The sequence below is a fragment of the Enhydra lutris genome, unplaced genomic scaffold (assembly GCF_002288905.1).
Source record: "Enhydra lutris kenyoni isolate GAN:26980312 unplaced genomic scaffold, ASM228890v2 scaffoldscaffold3, whole genome shotgun sequence".
In the NCBI taxonomy this organism is placed as follows: Eukaryota; Metazoa; Chordata; class Mammalia; order Carnivora; family Mustelidae; genus Enhydra; species Enhydra lutris.
The window spans coordinates 73987309-74008872 of NW_019154087.1; the positions used below are offsets into that span (position 1 = coordinate 73987309).

Genomic DNA, 21564 nt, shown 5'->3' on the forward strand with positions numbered 1-21564 from the left:
GAAAAACAATCTGAAGGGTTTGAAGAGGTGGGGGGGTGGGAGGTTGGGGGAACCAGGTGGTGGGTATTAGAGAGGTCACGGATTGCATGGAACACTGGTGTGGTACAAAAACAATGAATACTGTTATGCTGAAAATAAATAAAAATAAAAAAAATAAAACCATCAATTAAAAAAAAAAAAAGAACATTCTCCTCTGTTCTCTGATCAGTGAAGGATGGCTACAGCAGGTGAGGGTAAACCCAGAAGAGTGGAGATGCCTCTTCAATCCAGTCTTTGCCTTTAGACCCCCTTACCACCAAAATAGCCCACCTGGGGCTGAAGTTAATCTTTAATGCAGCTCTTAACAACTCTCTCTTGCCACCAAATCTGTTCTTTTGATCCGGGAATTTAGAGTTCTCTAACAAAAACAGAAAAAAACATATTACTTCCATAGCTCCCAGAAACTCATCTTTACAGTTTGTTAATGAAAAGACTTGATTTGATTTGACTGGATTCCTTTTACCTCCACCCTTGCCCCCCCCCCCCCCAATTAGGAATTAGGTCAGTGCTGACCCTTAGAAAATGCATAGTGCTTGTAGACTGCTTTTGAAGACAAAAGGAGGGAAAATCCCATTCTTGGTTCCAGGAGCTTCCTTAAACCTAGCCCAGAAGACTTCCCTGATCGTTCAGCCAATTCAAATGATAGATGCAGACACATCGTATATACATGTATTCACCTTACACACACACACACACACACACACACACACACACACACACACAGCTATCTCCTTGATTAGAAAAGGTTTCTTACAGTAGTCTCTGTTCCAGTAAACCGTGCCAGATGCATCCAGACATTCTCTTAGGTTCCAGTGGCACACAATGAATCCTACATCTTGTCATGTAAAAAGTGCACATCGTTATCAGCGGACTTCAGAGCTGTCTCCGTCGTCTCTGTGCTTGTCGGGGGACTACAGGCTCCTGTCATGCTCCAGCAGCGGAAGCCATTCCTTCCCATGGATTACCGGTGTGGACTGGCTGCTTGCCTCCTGGGCTGTTTAGTATCTCAGGCTCCAGTTAGGATGAATATAGTAGAAATGTCTTCTCCACTGCTTTTTTGGAATGATAATTGGTTAAGCAGGAAAATCAATTAAAGGGAGGGTGAATCCCCCCTTTTTTAAATAGACTTAAATAAACATAGCTTCTTGCGCCAAGCTTTGAATTTGGGGTATCTTTCCTTTGATGGCGAGTCTCTCTGGAGAGTGCCTCTTTATCTTCCTTCCCTAGCCCAGTGGGGCAGCGGGTGGGTAAGAGTGCAGACTCTGGGGCTTACCTTTTTAGTCTGCATTCTGTTTCGCCCACTGATTGGTCCTGTGATCCTGGTCATACCATTTAACCTCTTGTGCCTAATTAATTGCCCTCATTTCTAAAATGGGTATCATAACAGCCCTCTTTTTATTGGCTTGCTGGGAGGATTAAATAAATCATTATATGTTAACTGCTTAGAACTGCTATGTTTTGTACAGAATAAGCACTAACTGTTTACCATGATGATTATTATCTACAATTTCTAGTTTTGGCTTCTTTCAAATCAAGTAAGAACTTAGATGTGTGTGAAACAATTTGAACATAGGGTTTATCTAGGTTTTTATGATTTCCTCTGCGATCTTTTTTTTCATTTTCTTTTTAATTGTGGCAAAATTCCCATTAACATAAAATTTACCAAGTTAACCATTTTTAAGGGTACACTTTTGTAAGTATTAAGTTCATTCACAATGTTGCACAACCAATACCGCCATCCAACTCCAGGACTCTTCATCTTGCAAAACTGAAACTCTGTTCCTATGAAGTCATAACTCCCCATTACTCCCTTCCCCCAGTCCCTGACAACCACCCTTTCCCACCCTTCCCAATCTTATGTAGTAGTCCTTCCTATACTTAATGTCAGAGTATTTTTGAACAACTTCCTTTTACTGAGTTTTTCTAAACTCAATTCTCAATAGAAACAAAACTCTTATTTTTTTCTTTTGTATGTAATATTTAGTTGCATTTTGTAATTGCAAGATAAAGCACAATTGGTCTAAATAGGTTTGGGAGCAAACACAGCCCGCTTAGTAAGGTAGGCTTCAACTTGTGGGAGCAGAAGGGTGCAGATGTACCAGAGAAAGCTGCATGGATTCTGATGCTGTGGTCATTGGCCACCATGTTTGCCAGAAGGAATGGTGTGGATCAGTTAATTAAGGCCTTTATATCCATTCTGTGGTTTCCCTTCTCTGTGCTGTGGTGCTTGTCATTTTTATCATATGAAATAACCACATTCTCAGCTCTGTATGCCTAAAATGTACTCATTTCTTAATGTCTAGTTCACATGCACCTCCTTTATGACACCTTCCCTGTTCTCTTTCCTTAAAGACTTTCAAATCACTAACCTGAACTCCAATGGCACCTAAGACTTTCTACCTTGCATTGGTAGTGTTTCTCAGAGTTCCCTAAGAGCGGGCTCTGTATCATCTGTCTTTGGATTTCTCATATCATTGGCTTAGTGGTGTGCATATAGCCATGACTCAGGCCCACGTTCATTAAATTACTCACCTTGTCCCAGGATGGGAGAAGGAATGAGAAGAGGGAGCTAAGTATTGGAGCACTTAAGCGTTAACAAAGCCTATGTGTGTATGTGAGATGTGTGTGTAATAAAGTGAATTTTTTGACATTTTTATTGTAACTGTTTTGCAGATGAGACTCAGAGAAGTTAAATAGTTCATCCAAACCAAATATTCTGACTGCACCTTCAATGCCCTTGACATAGTGTCTCAGCACTTCATTGTTGATACCATTTGGTTTTGTTCAGGACTGTCTCTGGGTTCATAGATTAATTACTAGCTGTCATCAAAGAACTCCTAATCAGTGGGGCGTCTGGGTGTCTCAGTCAGTTAAGTGTCTGCCTTCAGCTTGGGTCATGATCTTGGGGTCCTGGGATTGAGCCCTGCATAGGGCTCCCTGCTCATCAGGGAGTCTGTTTCTCCTTCTTCCTCTTCTCCTCCCCCAAATGCTCATGTGCATGTCTCACTCATAAATAAATAAAGCCTGCTAGTCAAGACTAAAAAAATCCCAATATCAATCATTCTAGCTGAATTGGGATCTATAGGCAGCCATAGGCAGCAATCATTTAGTAGTTATCCTCAGCCTCAGTGTTTATGGGGAAAGAGCATCAGGGCCATGGGGTCAATGACTGGGTTGGAGCCTTGGCTCAAACCTACTGAATTCTGCTACCTATCTCTAATTCAAACAGTTTTACCTCATTGAGACTTGATTTTCTCATCTATAAAATGGATGTGATATTACATGGAGTTACTGTGAAGATTTGGTTAGTGCATTTGAAAATATTCTGTGATTTTTATAAAATTATTGCACAGGGCCCCTGGGTGCTGTAGCTGGTTAAACATCCAACTCTTGGTTTCCGCTCAGGTTGTGATCTTATGGTCATGAGATCAAGCCCTGGGTTAGGGTCGCACGCAGTGTGGAGTCTACTTAAGTTTATTCCCTCAAAAATAAATAAATAGGGGTGCCTGGGTGGCTCAGTGGGTTAAGCCTCTGCCTTCAGCTCAGGTCATGATCTCAGCGTCCTGGAATCAAGCCCCGCATCGGGCTCTCTGCTCGGCAGGAAGCCTGCTTCCTCCCTCTCTCTCTGCCTGCCTCTCTGCCTACTTGTAATCTCTGTCTGTCAAATGAATAAATAAAATCTTTAAAAAAATAAATAAATCTTTAAAAAATATATTGCACAAAATATTGTTGTCATTAACCTATACTTACTGAGTACCACTTATCTCAAGGCACAAAAGGTCCAGTGCAGGATTTGGGTTAATATGGAATGAGTTACCTTAAGTCCAAAATTGGGACTCTGGTGTTAGTTCCTATAGAACCCCTTTTGGGATATACACCGATCTAATATGATGTGACTGGTATTAGTATCCTGGACTGATGAATTTTTTTGCTCAGGGCCTTGTTTCCCTTCATAGGTTAAAATAACTATGGGCAAAGGCACATAGTCTAAGGAAATGCTCTGCATTTGTGTTTTGGATTGCCTGGATGTCCAGGTTACCAAGTCCAAAGTTGCCAAGAATGAGAGAGGCCTAGGGGTCAAGTTTGGCTATGGTGGAGCTTAGCATTAAGAACACTGGAGTGGTCCTCTCCACTGAGAAGTCTTCCCTCGCTCTTCAAGGCTGACCTTGGTGTTCTTCCCATGTGCCTCCACAGAACTCTGTGCACTTTCCTCTTCCGAGAAGCTGTTGTCTTATCCTGTACATTCCCATGTACATGTTTCTCTCCCCTCATGGACTGTGAACTCCGCTAGGCTAGGAACTGTCTTCTTCATTGTTGTGTTAGTTGCCCCCAAAAGAGTCCTCAGAGCTCAAGCTAGCTATGCTGTAAGTACTTGTTGAATGAATCCCTCCTCTGGCAGTCATATTCTATTACAAACCCCATCCAGAAGTGGAAATGAGGCAGGAATTATGATAAATTGCTTCACCATTTTGATTGTACTGATGTATTAATTGAATTAATTAGATCAGCATTTCTCAATCTTTAAATAATTATAGCCATCCTAGGGAGCCTTTTTAGCCATTTCTTTCCTAATTGTCTCCCTCTATACCCCATTAAAATTTAATATCAGAGATATGCTATATGTGAGTTTATATACTATGGCCCTTTGGAAGGCCACAGCATTTTGATATGTAAGATGATTTTGTCCCTTAAGAGCCAGTTTTCTCCCCCCACTGGGAATGGTATCACCCCCATTAAGAGTGCCTGAATTAGGGTGCCTGAGTGGCTCAGTCTGTTAAGCATCTTTTATCTTTCAGGTCATGATCCTGGGGTCCTGGGATCTGGCCCTGCATCAGACTCCCTGCCCAGCAAGGGAGTCTGCTTCTCCCTCTCCCTCCCCCTGCTCATGCTCACATGCTCTTTCTCGCTCACTCGCTTACTCTCTCAAGTGTATAAATAAAACCTTAAAAAAAAAAAAAGAATGCCTGAATTAGACTATATTTGACTGAATGTGTAGAATCAGCTGGTTTGGTATTTGCTGATTATTTTTAAAAGTTTCTATATGATATTTACATAGTTATAACATTAAGATTAAACCTTGGTCGCTCATATTATTGATATGCTTTCAAGATAAGTCTCTGGGATTGATTTTTTTGTACAAAGTAACTGGTACTTTTGGTACTATTTAAAGAAGGAGAAAAAGCCAAGGTGTCTCCCAGACCACCAATAGTATTTCAGTATGGGGCTATTATGCACAAAATCTAAAGGCTTGGTTTAGAGTGCCATTCTTCTCAAAATATTTAAGTGAAACAGAAAGTTATTATTTCTTATTAGTGAATGTAGACATCTAAATAAGTCAGAGCCATGCTTCTTGGAGCATCCTGCCAAATCATTCCTGGGCGGATTATTTATAAATAATGTATCATTCAAATTGGGAGAATATGCTACTACCACATGAACTTAAAAAGCAACTGTAAGGTGGTGTATGTTCAAAATGAATAGGCAATTATTATCTTTGTATGCCTTAAAGTAGCTCTTCTGGAAATTCTGTATAAGCAGCCACAGTATGAGCAATGACAAGCTTCAATTGGGTTGCCTTTTCTCATCCATGTTATTATGAATCAAGGATAGTTTTTGAAGAATATGAAAAAAATGTGACTTGGTTTTAAAGACCTTTTTGTTCATGATTGCGGGGGTTCACTAGCTGTCTTTTCACTTGGATTTGGAATACATACGCTTTTAGAAAAACCTGCCCTTGGTAGCCTACCCAGAGCAGCCCATCTTTGCTTGGAAAGCAGTCCATATTGTTCTGTTTGTATTAACCTAGATCCTTGTGGTTTGAAAGTTGTTGGCTTTTCAGAGTGAACTTCATGCCATCATGATGTGTTCATCATGAGTAGTATATGGCTAGAGAAGGACTAATCCTGATACCATGGATTTGATTACTACCGCTAAGTTCCCCGAGGGCTTTCCCTTTATTTCCATTATTGAATGCTCTTAACCATACTCTACAATCCATACACTAAGCTCTTAGTAGTCCCATTTTACAAATGAGGAATTTGTGACAAAGAGAAGCTAAGCTGCTTATCTGGCATATTTTGCGCCCAAGAGTAGGCTTTTTGACCCCAAAGTCAGTGCTCATTTAATTGCACCACCATGTCCTATGCTTCTAGCCTTTTAAAGAGTCACTCTGCAGCGTGATGAGAACTCAAGAGGTACAACCTGGACCAATGAATAGAAGGAGGTAGGTTTGACATTGTAATGGCAGAACTTTCCAGCAATTAGGACAGCCCAACAATGACGTGGGTATTTGTGAAGCAACGTGCATCCTCTCACTTGAAATGGTCACCTGAATGTTGCCGTGGGGTTAAACACAATGGGGCATTTGGCTAGCTGACCTTTCAGATCTCTTATAATCCCGATACTTTGTTTAAAAGATCGTCTGTCTGGTTTCCTCTCCCTGGATATAGCTGCACCTATCCAGTGACTAATTTCATGGTTCCCTTTCCCAACTTTGCATTAGAAGAAACTGTCAATCTTTGTGAAGGAGATACGTATGCCTGGGCCTGACTCCAGATCTCCTGTATCCAGATTGCAGCATGCCGTACAGTGAGAGGTTTGAGACTATTTTTCAGAAAGTGTGATTTCACGGCATAGGGTTGTGGACCACTTTTCTTGTATAGCCCACTGACATCAAGGCACAAGCAAGCCTCATTTTGGACTTGGGAGTCACTTAGCAGCATTGAGAAGTCAGTTTCTCAGTGTACAGAACCCTTTTAAGCATTAATTAGGCCACTTAACTGAAGTGTGTTTGTTCTCTTGGCTGCAAGGGAACCATGGTCCCTTTGTGGCAGGTCAGTTTTTTTAATTTCTCCTAATGCTTGTCCCCCTCATAGTAGGTTGAGAGTAGGAAATGGAGCATTGGGAGGCCTAGGAAATGGGCATCGATCAACCCAATGACAAGAGCCTTTCATATACTTCGTGTACTGGAAAAAACACCTCAAAGGTTGTGGAGGTTAGCCTCTATAATCAGCAGGTTGGATACAGAAACTAGTCAGTTTCTACTGGTTACCTACTAGTTAGCTTTGTAGCAGTAAGAAACCTCCAGTGGCACAAAGGATGTAATGGTTGTCGTTTATTGTTTTCTTGAGGAATTTTCTTATCAAGTGCTCAACTGTGTTTATAGCATTCCTCCAAGAGAATAATCTCTAAAGAATGTGTCTGTATTAAATATACACCAGAGGATTATAAATTCCCCACGATGTCTCTCCATGGTGGGCCAAAAAAAAAAAAAAAATTACAATTGCTCCAACAGTACTTTTTCTACTTTTCAATCAATAGGATGCTTTTTAAAGCTTACATTTCTCTTTGGACATTTTAAGTGACTGATGAGACAAAAGAAAAAAAGTGAAGATAAAATGACAGTATAGACACTCCTCAAATCCTATAATGAACTCCACAGGGCACCCAATTTTGATGTATTAGGATTTTTTTTTTATAATGAGTACATTGTTGGAAATCACATTTTCTATCTGCAGGAGCTGGAGATGAAACTGAGCTGACATCTTACCTCTTTGTAGTTAATTAGCAAGAGGAAAGTAGTGTTTTGAATCTTGTATGGGAGAAGGGAGGTATTAGTCATCCAATGCTCCCCCTTTCCCTTCAAACACCTGGATCTTTCCTTGTGCTCTTTGATTTGGCTTAACAGTTTGGATAGGTCTAGTTGGCTGGGAAAGATGAGGGGAGTTGAAAAATGGTTATTATTTAATGGAAAAATAACTAGAGCTTACTTCTTCCTGCCATCTTCCCTGGAGGATAAATAAAATAGGTCAGGCCTTTTTCCTTTAAAGGGCCATTCCTTATGTGGGTCCTGACTATTGGTGGTACCAGGGCTGCAAGAATTCTTGTTATCACTCATTTTAACATTTGTCACCATTGAATCCCCCGTACTTAATGCAGAGCCTGGAACTTAGTAGGTGTTCAGTAAGTATTTAGGAATTTAGGGAGCATATAAAACACAGTGTTGCAAGGAGTAAGGTTGCACTGGTTGCATCTAATACCTTTCTTTGGGTAGTAGCTATATCCATTTGAAGACACATGCAAGTTTACACAGAGTTTTGCAGTTAGGGACAGCGAGGCAAAGCAGAGCATTGATCTGTAATCCCATTTAGGAGACTGGCCCTTGTACAGATGAGCAGTGCCGGGGCCAGTGTGGACACTCATCCAGAGGAAGTCTATGTAAGTGGTAGAAAACTTCAGCACGAAGAATTCTCCTATCTGTATGCATTTACTGATGTCTGATCCTGGGCCCAGTCCTGGGGGATGACAGAGGAGAGCCATGGTCATGGCTCTTCTTCTCCAGGAGTTCATTGTGTGTGTGGAAAAACTAAGCAAGTGCTCAAAAACAGGACTCAAGTGTTACTAGGTATGGGATTGGTCTCAAGTGAAGAAGAAACTGCCCTCTTGTCGTCTGTCTGGGAGCCCTGTTGTGTGGGCCTCAAGTCCAGTCTCTGCCACTTAATATCTGTATGGCTTCGTATTCCTTTACCTCTTTGTTGCTCAGTTTCCTCCTCCAGAAAATGGGAATGATATTACTTACTCTGGGTTTTTGTGAGTGTTAACTTCATCAATACATATCAAAAGAGTTTAGAACAATGCATAGTGTTTAGTAAATGCTACATTTATTAACTCTGTTTTCTTCTTCATATTTTCCTGTTCACCTACCCCCTTGTCATTCATTCCACAGATCTTTGTAAAGGGTGTTAAATTAATTAAGCAAGGAGGCCATTAGACGGAGGAGGCTCTAATACTGTGGTTCCTAAGAAGCAAACCAAAGTTGAGGCCTGGGAGTGCCTCAAGGTCACGAGATCAAAATGCCAAGAGCGACCAAACACAAACAGCCAACGAAGCTTTAAGCTTTAGCCAGTCAGATAATTTCTTTTATTTGCTTTCACATGTTCTCCATGTAAGTTTCTCCCGAGCCCCTATCTCTGGAGGGCTCCTACCCACTTTCGGTTTGTTGCTGCCCTATGTGCCTAGATGTTTGCTCAAATAAACACTTAGGATGTTCAATATGCTTTGGTTTACTTTTATGAAATAACAGTGATAGTAGTATCAATAACAATACAAAACATACCATTACAAATAAAGCTAATATTGGGTGAGGTTTCATGTATGGGGTGGGCCAGACTACTCTCAGCACTTTCTGTGGGTTATCGAGCTAATCCTCACAACAATCCTTGACCCTATTGACAGTCATGTGTGCCCCATGGCAGATTGTGACATGCGGAGGGGAGTGAGCAGGCCTGGAGGTCTCTCCTTGCCTTGCAGATAGAGCAGCAGAGGGGTACCCATGTGTCTAGGGTGTCTGGTGGGGACAGGATGGGTGACCCCTTCTCTGACCCTCCCCACAGCGGCAGCAAAGAGTTCCAGGAGCCCTGATACAGGGAGTGGGAGCCCTGTGCCCCATGTTGCCTGAAGCTTCCTCTCTCTGTCCCGAGACCTCTAGTCTCTGTCTCTCTTTGCTTTCCTCCTCTGTGTCCCTGTCCAGGCCCCTCCTAGAGGGCTGGGGCCTCTGCTGTCACTCCCAGTTTTTTGCTCACAAACTGGGACCTGGGAATCCACACAAAGCATGCCGGTCTGGGCTGCCAGGCTTACCTCAGGAATCCCTCTTGGTCAGGTGAGATGCCACCCCCAGGAGCCCCTCCCAGGCGCAAGCTGGCCTTGGTGCTGGTGGTCCTGCTCCTTCTCCTTGTGGAAATCTCCTCTGCATCAGATTTGCCCACCTTGTTGGGGAGGAGCCACTAGTTCTACAGAGAATTTGGAGTTTAACTCTCAATCTCAGCTCGCTTTCTTACCATGCTAGCTGTGTGATTTTGACCACTCGTGGCTGCCGCCTGCTGGCCTGTGAGCATTTGACTTTGACCTGAGAGAGGTAGCCTCACATATTCTGAGGCCTGCAGCCCAAGGGACAGCGGGCGGGGTGGGGGGGGGGAGTGTTCTGCTCTGCACTGTCTCCTGAGTACTACTGACTCTGATGGACAAAAGTTCTTATCCAAAAGACAATGTCAACAACTACAATAGCACAGTAGGAAACAGCTGGTCTAGGGAGGTGAGGTTCCTACCTGCTTCCAGGGGGTTCTTTTTACCTGAGTTAAGAGCTTTCTCATTAAACTCCTGTCTTTTTTAGTTCTGATTCTACAGTGAATCACACGTGATTCATCACAATTCATCAAAAGAGTGAGAATCAGTGTCCTTGCATGGTGTGGACGAAAGCCGGACTACAGTTTCCACCTAGGCTGGAATGTGTCGGCTGGGACCTCACCTCAGCCCCTGCATCAGTACCTGGAGACCCTTAACTGATATTTCTAGAATGAATGCATGAATAAAATCAGAATTAGACACTCTCAGAGATAAAAATTTAGTTTGATGAGTTGGAAGCTTCCTTACATTGTTTGTTTTCTCCTGGAATTTAGTCCTTATGGGGAAGGTGTCCTTGTTCAGGAAACACAAAAGGAAAACAACCATAGAAACCTCATATTTACTTACAGAGAGCTTTACTCCTCCCCAGAACTTTCCCACATATGACCTCATTTAATCTTGATGACTCTAACAACAGACATTATTTTTAGTTCCATCCAGAAAAGTAGGAGACTCAGGATCACAGTCAAAAAAGTGTCAAATTACTTGTTAGAACTATGGTTTAAGTTACTTCTTGTGACTTTAATTCCAGTCTTTTCCCGTTCCATCGCAGCTGAGTAGAGAATATAATACAACCTTTGAACATGAGGCATAGAGCATGAGATAGACTGATACCTTCTGTGCCAGGCACTGTTCTAATTCCACATTTTATAGACGAGGAAACTGAGGCACAGAGTAGTTAAGGAGAATTAAGGGCCTTCAAAAATGAGTGTAGGCCCCTTGGGGAAGGCCTGATTCTTATGCCAGGGAGCTCTGGTTTGAACCACCCTTTTTACTCTCACCAGCCCTGCCACAGTCATGTGCCTGCCAAGTGGCAGCCCATGCAGTCTGGCTCCTGAGTGAGTGCTGCCCCCTGCTACACTCCCCTGCATTTGCATCTCACCAGCTCCCAAGCTCTCTCCTGTTTTCATCTACTGGGGAGGCCACCTTCCTGCTCCCTCTTTCCTTCTTACCAGCCTGGACAGTAGTAAACACTCATCGCCCAAGCCTAGAAGAGTTGAGGATAACATTTTCCCTATGGGATGGAAAGCTGTGACATGGGACTTTAAAGATAGGCTAATTTATTTTGGGGTTCTCCTTGAAAATGCCTGGTTCCGTGGATAAACCAAATTTGGCTCCCACAAAGCCCTAGATGACTCCAGAGTGCCTGATTTTTCAGCCCCCAGGACACTCCTTTATATCTCTTCTTGGTTATTTTGTCTTACAAGGAATGGACTGTCCATAACCTACCCTTCGGCATTCATTCACCTTTCTTTAGGGTCATGGGGTAAGGCCACACTGGGAAATGCTCAGAGAAGACATTTGTCCTTTTTATTTCCTTTCAAGATATTTTCGAACAACAGTGTTAAAAGAGTGTTAGAACACCTCTAACACTGCTGTGCATTATTAACAAGCACGTTTGCACATCACATCTACCATGCTATTTGCATGATGTTATATGAAGAAACAGCTCAAAGTATTTTTAAGATACAGCCTTTTATCTCTGGAAGCACCAGAAAGTATTTGCAGATTGGTCTCGGGAATCAAATTAGCCTAGCACATTGGTGAGTTCCTGGAGGCCTGGGCATTTCTGTAAGTGGTTCCCTAGCCCCTTAATCCTTTTGATCATTTGCACTGTGTATTTTTACACAGACTCTTGTACTTTGGAGAAATAAAATAAAGAAACTTAAAGGTGAGTTTGGCGAGGGCTTCTCCCCACTGTTTGTCAATGCAGATGGATGTTGAATTTTAATGGTAGTAGTTTCTTTTAAACAACCAAACTTCTTTAAACCTCTCCACAAATAATGTCAGTGCCCAGATTATATCTGAAAATGTTTGCAGAAATCTTTCCCGACCCCATGTTGCTACCACAAAGGAAGAGCCTAATCTTGGAAAATAGTCTTGACAGCCTGGATGTCAATTACCCCATCTGTGATTTCCCATCAGAGCCACTGCCTATGTGACATTTGCTGTCACTCAGTGGCTTCAGGGGTCTACACTGTGGTCATGGAATGAGATCTTCACTGGTTGACTCTTCACTAGGTCCCACTCCTTAGTGGTTGTGGAATGTTGTGGGAGAAAACCTGTGGAGAGGACTTAACTGCCTCATCTTTAAAAGGGGGACCACATTTATCTTGTAAAATGGTTGTGAGAGATAGTTGCGTGCTTGTGTTTATAGCAGCATTATTCACAGTAGCCAAAAGGTGGAAGCAACCCAAATGTCCACTGACAGATGAATGGATAAACCAAATGTGGTCTGTCCACACACTGGAATATTACTCAACCTTAAAAAGGAGGGAAATTCTGACACGCGCTATAACGTGGGTGAACTCTGAGAATGTTATGCTGAGTGAAAAATACTGTATGATTCCACCTTTATGAAGTACCCACAGTGGTCAAATTCACAGAGACGGAAGTAGGATGGTGGTCGCCTGGGGTTGGGGGTAGGAGAGAAATAAGGACTTAGTGTTCGACGGAGACAGTTTCAGTTTGGCAGGATGAAAATGTTCTGGAGATGGGTGGTGGTGATGGTAGCACAACAGTGTGAAGGTACTTAATGCCACCAACCCATGTGCTTAAAGATGGTTAACATGGTACATTTTGTTATGTGTATTTTCCACAGAAGAAGAAAATTAGGAAGAAAATTTGTTGTGCGCATTAAAGAACATCAAATAGATAAAGTGGCTGCCATTTTGTCAGACTTCAGTGAATGGTAACAGTTTTTACTAGGGTTAGGACATTGCATTTTAATGGTGACATGAGACTTCATCATGTGGCTATCCCATACTTGGTTTCCTTTTTTATTTGACTTTTGGATTTCTTATAGTACTCTGCTATTATAGAAATGATGGATTGAATTTTGGGGGGGGGGCACATACATCTCTTTTCCATTATTTGGGGTTGTATCTTTGAGATAGATTTTCTGGGTCTCTTAGAGAAGGTAAGTTAATTTTATTCTTTGTGGCTCTTGATACATATGCCTGTGGGGTTGGAAAGGGCACGGTTGTTTATGCTGTCACCAGCCAAGTAAGGGTGCCAATGTTACAGTCTCCTCATCTGCACTAGATACGTTTTTAAGCAGTTTTATAAAATATAATAAGAAATGGTACGTTCATGTTTCAATATGCCTTTATTTGCTTTTATCACTAGAAATGTTGAGCACTTTTCAATCTTGATTTACATTTATTTCTTCCTGTGTGCACTGCCTGTTTACATCTTTTGCCTAGATTTCTAGTGTGGATTCTATGCTTTTCTTACCAAATACATTTGTCGTGCTTGTTGCATATTGTTACTATTGTTAATATTTAGAGAGTTTAATTCTTATGTATTTAAAATTCATTTAAGCATTTCAAAATACGAAATAATGAGATTTTGAAGTGGGATCAAAAGTGGTTTTACGGGTGCCTGGGTGGCTCGATGGGTTGGGCCTCTGCCTTAGGCTCGGGTCGCGATCTTAGAGTCCTGGGATCAAGTCCTGCATCGGGCTCTCTGCTTGGCGGGGAGCCTGCTTCCTCCTCTCTCTTCCTGCCTCTCTGCCTACATGTGATCTCTCTTTGTCAAATAAATAAAAAATAAAAATCTTTTTAAAAAAGTGGTTTTACAATAACATGATTGTTATATTGATGTATCTTCTTCCCTTGTTATCCTATAATTCTTTTCATATCTGTGAATATAAAATCTGTTTGTTGGCTTCCTTCTATGACTGTAGTCTTTGAATTAAAATTATGTAAAATGACCAATTCATTAAAAATATGAATGACCCAATATTAAAAATGGTATTACAAAACTTAGAGCAAATAAATTAAAATAAATAAACATGAGTTTTTTTTTTTACCTTACTAATAATTAAACTCATTGAAAATAAAATGATAGGACACTATTGTCCTACTATAAATTGGTAAGAGTTAAAAACATTGTAATAGTGACTGAGACTGGCCCTGAAACGTGCTGCCAATGGGGAGGGAAAATTGGGTCAACTTTACCGAATAGCACCTAAGCAGTAAATGGTAAGAAACTTAAAAATGTTTGTAAGCATTGGTTTAGAAATCCCACTTATGTAACTGTGGCTTGAGGCAGTCTTGGAAATGTGGAAAGATATTTACACCAATAGATAAAATTAAGATTCAGTCTAAACCCCCAGTGACAGGGGATGATTGAATAATAGTACAACCATCTTTGGAGTGTTACATAGTCATTATAAGTGGCATTTCCTAAAAATTCCAGTGATATGGGAAAATACAATATGCTGGTAAGTTGAAAAAAATGATGCTATGCTTGCAGTAAAGCAAATTGTGCATGTTGTGGTTGCCTGTGTGTGCGTGTGTGTGCATGTGTATGAGCACATGTGCACTCGTGTGTATCTGGTATATATTCAGAAAGAGTTGTATAAAATATAATGATAGTACTTATTGTATGCGGTCAGAATATAATATGTAATTTTTCTTTTCTTTTTTTATACTTCTGTACATTTTTAAGCTTCATATTGTTTGCAAATTTTTATTTCTACAGTCAGAAATTAAATGTGAGAAAAAAGATGAAAGATAATGAATAGACTTTTTTTCCTTTTCTGGATTCATGTTCACTTTTCTTTCTTTGCTTGTTTATTGGACAGAATCCTGGACAAAAAAAAACAGAAGGTTCTTAGGTTCAGGAATTCACTGGCTCCATGTGACCTTGGGCAAATGTAACTTCTAGGTGTCTCAGTTTCCCCCTCAGTAAAATCACTGTGAGGGTTAAAGTGAGATCCCTAACCTATGGGCAAACCCTTTTGCCAATTAAGGTGAAATTCAAGGGATTCCCAAACCACCGTGCGATCTGATCATTTAGGACTCACAGAACTCACTGAAAACATTTATCCTCAGGGTTACAGTTTATTGCAGGGAGAGTATACAAATCAAAATAGCCAAATGGAGAAATGCATAGAGCAGAGTCTGGAAGGGTTCCAGTGCCAAGTTTCTGTGTTGTCTCCCATGCAATCAGGATGTATTACCCTCCTGACATCCCTGTGTGACAATACACAAAGAGTATTGTCAACCAGGAAGCTCCCCCATGCTTTGATGTTCAGAATTATTATTTGGGCTTCATTACATATGCATGATTGATGATTGTCCACATGGTTGAACTCAGTCTTTAGGTTAGCTGATTCTGCATTACCCAAAGTCCCCAGTCTCAGCACATGGTTGGTCTGTCTGGCATGGCCAGCCCTGACCCTAACACTGTTGGGTGTGGCCATCTGGATTCTAAGATTCCAAGGGGCTAGCTTTCACCCTAAGACTGTTGCTGTGGCCAGCCTCACCTTAAAGAAGGATATTCCTATCAGGTATGATGCAGATTACCTTCCAGAGACCAAGGCAGAGAAAAGCCAGATATCTCTTAGGGAAAAGCTAAATTCTTTACTGCATGTAAGGTGCCCAGAAAGAGATGGAAAACAAATTAAATAGAGATGATATGTATGGAGGGTTCTATTATTTACTGTATCCTCACACTGTGAAATAAGGAAGGGCATGAATTCCAGAGGTACAAGGGCAACTACAAACACCCACTTCCCTGATCTCCAGAACTCTGGGACCACCTCTGAGAATGGGCACACTAACAGAGAGACCTTCGCTGTGGTCGAGATGAAATAGCCTGAGAAAAGCCTTGTCCCTCACTGGGTATGTGAACCTGACCTGTTGCCCCTGTGTTAAGGGCACAGCGAATATGTCCCTCCATTAACGAATCAATCTGATGTGAACGAGGTAGAAGGCTATTTGTCCCAGGTTTCTTGATCTGGCACCATGTCACCCTGTAGTGCAGCTGTGCTTACTGCATATCGCAGGGAGTGATAATAAAAATAAATTGGCTCATTCCCCTCGCCGAGTTTCAAACCTTGAGCACTATGTCAGATTGGATCCATAAGGTTTCATAAGGGTGGGATTAAAAAAAAAAAAAAGAAAAGAAAACCCGAGTTTGTTTTCTCGTGAAATTAAAGAAAAAAATTAGAGCCCAATGATGAGAAGTCATCACCCTCAGGAAGCTTGCCAGAGGACAACTGTATGCATTTATGGAGACAGAACCAGTGACAGACTTGCTATGAAATCGTTAGCTAACGTACTGTTAGGCTCCCTCCCTTGCTGCGGAGGGAAGAACATGAGCCCTTGTCTGGTGGTTCTGTGGAAACAGACGACTTGTAGTAGATTGGTGTTGTCAGTAAATTTTGGTTGTACATTCTGTTTCTTTCAAGGAAAAACTGGCCACGCAGAAGTAGTCCGAGTGGTGTACGAGCCAGCACGCATCAGCTTTGAGGAACTGCTCAAGGTCTTCTGGGAGAATCATGACCCGACCCAAGGTAGATGAGTGAGCCAGTATTTAATTATCTTACTAATTACAGCTGGGATAATTAGTGTTTGAGCTGCATGGAAGAGATGAACCTTGAAATCACACAGGAGCTCAAGAATATGATTGCAGACATTTATTGACGGAGGAGAGGAGGGGCTGGGGAGCAAACGGGGGAGAGAATAAAGGCACAGCCACAGTCTGCGCTCCTCCCCCCTTTACAGCTGTCAGGGGTGGGAAAATTCCCACAGAGAAAGACGCCAGACAATAGAGATTCGTTCACCTTTGATTATTGCATTATTCCTCCTTAATGCAGTCTTTTGTCTACAAAATTAAAGTGTCTTTCTAGCAGCTCCAAAGTTTTCCTGATTTATGGTTCTTTTATTTCCTTGAATTTAGCCTTTCTCATCTTTTGACGTTATCAGGATTTTTTTTTTTAAATGTCTGTGGGTGATTAAAAAAAAAAGAACATAAAGGTAAAGTGCAGTAGTCAGTGGGTCCACAATGCTTGGATTATTTAAATAGTTCATTTGTCTTCTTTGGAATTGGTGATATTAATATATCTGGGCTATAAACAATGGTGGCCAGAAATTTTATTTGAATGCACACACAAGCAAAATTCCCTGTTGGCAAATATCATTTGTAATATTCAATAATGAAGCAATTTCCAGATTTCATCCTAACAGCCTTACAAGCACTGCCTTGCCAGTATGATGATCTGATATTATGAGGCTTATGAACTGAAAAGTCCTATATAATAGATGTGATTTTCACAAACCCTGTTCATTTAGCAATCAGTCTGTTTAACAAAAATGTTTTCCCTTTGGTGTCAGGTTTTTGTGTAGCGGGTATGCTGTGTTGGCTGTTTCTGAAGAAGGGGGTGTGCTTTTCCAAATGTGCATTGTGCTTTATGGTGGAATTTTAATACGACCCTGGCAGTACAGGGCGGTGGGTCTTGAGTTCTGATTCTAAGTACCACCCAGTGCCTGGGTGATTTGCTAGAGGGCAAAGGTCAGAGCTAAGGCAAGAGTAGCAAAATGATAAAGGAGCCAGGGTAATGCAGGTTCAGGATCCAGGCAAATCCATCAGGGTGGGTGAAAGCCTAGGAGGGGTGCCAGGAGCAGGCATTCCTGGTTTGGCATGGGGTATAGAGTGGGGGGATGAGTTTGGGGGGTGTAGAGCAGGGGGATGAGTTTCTAGCAGTAGAGTGGTGAGATATGGGGCAGGGGAGGTAGAGAACTGGTAGGGTAAGAATACTATAGTCAGAAGGTTCAGATTCACCCTGGTTTGGACTCTTGGACCTGGCCTATCATATGTGAAAGGCAGGCCTAACAAACTTAGGGTCATCTCAGCAGGAAGCTCTGACAGTGAGCATCATAAATAAGAGTGATGATGGCTAAGAGCTCATGCTGGTGAGCCTTTGATCCAGGTGGAGTAGGCATTTGGCTCCCAAAGCCAAAGGTCAGGGCGAGATGCTCAGCATTTCAGAGTTCTCAGTGGAGACACACATTAGGAGCCCAGGACAGCCCGAAGTCATGTAGGAATCACGCTCGCCGCAGGCCCACAAGGTTGGCTATGTGGCCTTTGACTTGGCCAACCATAGTGTCATGTCCTGATACAATCACTTTATGTCTAGCCTTTGCAAAATTTCAAAAAGGGTGAAGTCTGTCATGCACTTCTCTCTCCTTCCTTCTCTTAACTTCTTTCCTATTTTATCCCATCTTTACTAGCACACCTCAGTTAACTATGCCACTGGTCCTGGCCCCTAAATCTTAGGGGGAGTTCTACTTTTTAAAAGAATCTTAAATGAACCTCTTGTTCTCTCTATCCCATTATCAAATTTGTCTCCACTGTGCCTCACTCCTCTTTGAAATTCTTGGTTTATTGTGTGTATTATTTGCTAATAACAAAGTACCGCAGATTGGGTGGCTTAAACAATAGAAATTTATTTTCTCACAGTTCAAGAGGCTAGAAGTCCGAGATGAAGCCTTTGGCAGAGTTGGATTTTTCTGAGGCCTCTCTCCTTGGCTTGTAGATATCCATGTTCTCCCTGGGTCCTGTTCACATGGTCTTTCCTCCATGTGTATCTTTGTCCTAATCTCCTCCTCCTATAAAAACGCCAGCTAGATTGGATTAGAGCCCACCCCAATGACCTGATTTAATTTTAACCTTCTTTTTAAAAAGATTTTATTTATTTATTTATTTGTCAGAGAGAGAGAGCTAGCAAACAGGGAGAGTGACAGGCAGAGGGAGAAGCAGGCTCCCCACTGAGCAAAGAGCCTGATGTGGGACTCTATCCCAAGACCCTGGGATCAATGATCTGAGCTGAAGGCAGACATTTAGCCAACTGAGCCACCCAGGTGTCCCTTAATTTTAATCTTTAAAGACTCTATCTCCAAGTAAGATTATATTCTGAGGTACTAAAAGTTAGGGCTTCAACATATGAATTTGGAGAAAATATAGTTCAACCCAGAATAGTGTCCAATAAAGTAATAGGTTGGTATACTATTCTTCCAGAAGTATTTTGATTCGAACAGAGGGGTTGTAGACTCATAGACAGGAAGAGACTTTAGAGGTCATCTGATTAATCTTCAGCTTCAATTCTATAAGCCAAAAGATGAAATTGCTGCTGATGGTGTTCACAGACAATAGGATTTGATTGTTCAGTGACATATTTTTAACCCTCATATTTTAGACAAATTATGCATGTAGAGGAAGAATTTTTTTTAACCCTTGTATAGGTCTGTTTCTACTTAGAATAGTGCTTGATGCAGTATATATATTCACAGGTATTAAATCACAAGATATCTGATTTTCCACATTATTACTAGGATTACTTTTGTTGGAGAGTTTAGTGTAATGGGCTATGGGAAAATCTTTTTCTGCATTCCAAAGTTTCCCATTACACTTCTGGAAATAGGGTGAAATGAGTGATCATATGACTCAGGCCTGGCCAATCACAGTATCTGTTTCTGTTGGCAACAGTGTTTGATTTAAGGCATGGGTATTTGACCCAAGCAGGACAATATGGAGTCCTTCCCTGGGACTGTCATGTGAGAGAAAAAGGTGTTCTCCCTTTTCTGGGGCTGCCAAGGTGGAGGTGTTCTGTATGTCCACAGGAGAAACAAGGGAGAAAGTTTAGCAGAGACACTGAAAAATGAGAGCTGAGAATAGAGAATCTTTCGGAGACTGAGGACCTCTCAGTTATGAGAACTACTAGGTAACTACCCTTCTCCATCTTTTTTAACTGAAGCTAGTTTGTTGGGTTTCTATTACTTGTAACAACAACAAAAATCCTTGCTAATCCACTCATTCAACTTAATCATTGTGCTTATTATATCACACATATTATTATACATGTTATTACATGTATTTATTAGTTAAACCATGTTCATTTGGCTCTGTAAATCAGAGGCCTAAAGCCATTTGGTTAATAAATTTATCACGGACTCAGACATGGAGTGGAGGACACTAAAGATTATTTCCTCAAGACCTGTTGGTGGTTTGATTAGCGGGTTTCTTCAGAATTCAGAATTAAGAATTGGGGCTTGAGATTCGGGATATATGGCCTGAATACATATCAGATCATCTCAATATTTCTAAACTATTATGAAAGACAGTCAGTCATTAATGACACTGATCTTGTGTCTCCTCTGCTTGCCAGGCACTGTGTTAGGTCATGCTGAATCACCAAGTTGTCTGTAAAAAGCAGCAGTATCCAGCCGCTTGCTAATGCACAGAGAAAGTCTATTTCTGTAGGAAGAAAATAGTTTAATCCAAATGTACTGAGATCAAATGAGCCTTCAGATAAATGTGTATAAGACCAACACACTAACCTGAAATCGTTAAAACAAGTATATGTTAACACTGGAACTTTAAAAGCAAAAAACATCAATTCAGAACTCCAGAGCCAATGAATTTAATATTCCTAGGGCATCCTAAAGGTCCAAAACATCTAGTCACATGTAATTTTTCTGAGGTAAGAATCTGAAGCCCACTCCCTGAAGAATGGGCATGAAGTGGGAGATAGCTGGGATGCAATTGAACATGGCCATCTGAACACAGCTTCTAACATCTCTACTTGAAGTCACCTGGTGATTCCTGTCACTTTTCTTAGTATTCAGAAAAGAGACCACCAGATGAAGGAAGTAAAGGCACATAAGACTGACTGGTCTTACTCAGTGGACATTTCAGAAGACAGCAGGACATTGGATTTGGTGGAGACTCTCATCGGTGAAGCAATAACCTACTCTAGGTTGTTGTCAGAAGCATGAGTGATTCTTAACACTGCATAAGGGATACTCTTCCTATGTCAGAGTTGGTTATAAACAAAAAGACAAAACTTGAGTCAGTTTGAGAAGTTATTGACCTTTGATGTGAGGATTTGCCCAGAAAACTGACGAGTCTTAACAGAAACATTTCAAGAGAAATGTATTTTAATTAGCATATTGAAAGACTTTAGTACTTTGTAGAGTCATTAAACATTTGAAGGGGTCACTTTTTTTTAAAGTTATGATTCACTTTGTTTTGTGAGAGAAGCAATATCTTAGAATGATATTTGCAAATGTGGGGACTCTTGCTAATAATGTTCAGGATTTGCTGTGGTAGAAATAGCAAGAATTTCAGCTTAAAGTCCCTTTTCAGTTCAATTAGATCTTCATGGCATAGATTAGGCAGAGAAATCCTGCAGTCTTTGACTGCCTCAAGGTGCTGTAGGAGCTCTGGTATCTGCCCTAATGGCAAGGCAGAAATTCCCCCAGTCTGCCATTTGGAAGGGGGCAAAGCTGGTGAGAGAGCTGTCAGAAAATGTAGACTTTTAAAGATACTATTTTAAAAATATTTCACAGCCAATAGACAATGAGTCCTAAGAGAGTTCTACCCAATGGATTAGCTTCAGGTGAAGTAAGAGACCTAATAGCGTTGTCATAGATTTGGCCAGTAATTGGAATAGTTTTTTTCTCTTAATTTACCAATTACCACAAAACCTCTGTTTTGCTGAAGCACTCAGATACCACTGTTTAAGCTAATATGTCCTGTTGTACTCATGGGACA

The 21564-nt window shown here is 41.3% G+C and overlaps 1 protein-coding gene across 3 annotated transcripts in view; it reads left to right on the forward strand.

Moving 5' to 3' along the window:
• Positions 1-21564, forward strand: part of LOC111155261 (methionine sulfoxide reductase A) — a 430735-nt gene that overhangs the window by 265679 nt on the left and 143492 nt on the right. For all 3 annotated transcript variants that reach the window (XM_022515376.1, XM_022515393.1, XM_022515386.1), the window contains one exon: positions 16421-16525. In XM_022515376.1, coding sequence (XP_022371084.1) covers positions 16421-16525 — 105 coding nt within the window. The remainder of the gene's footprint in view (positions 1-16420; positions 16526-21564) is intronic.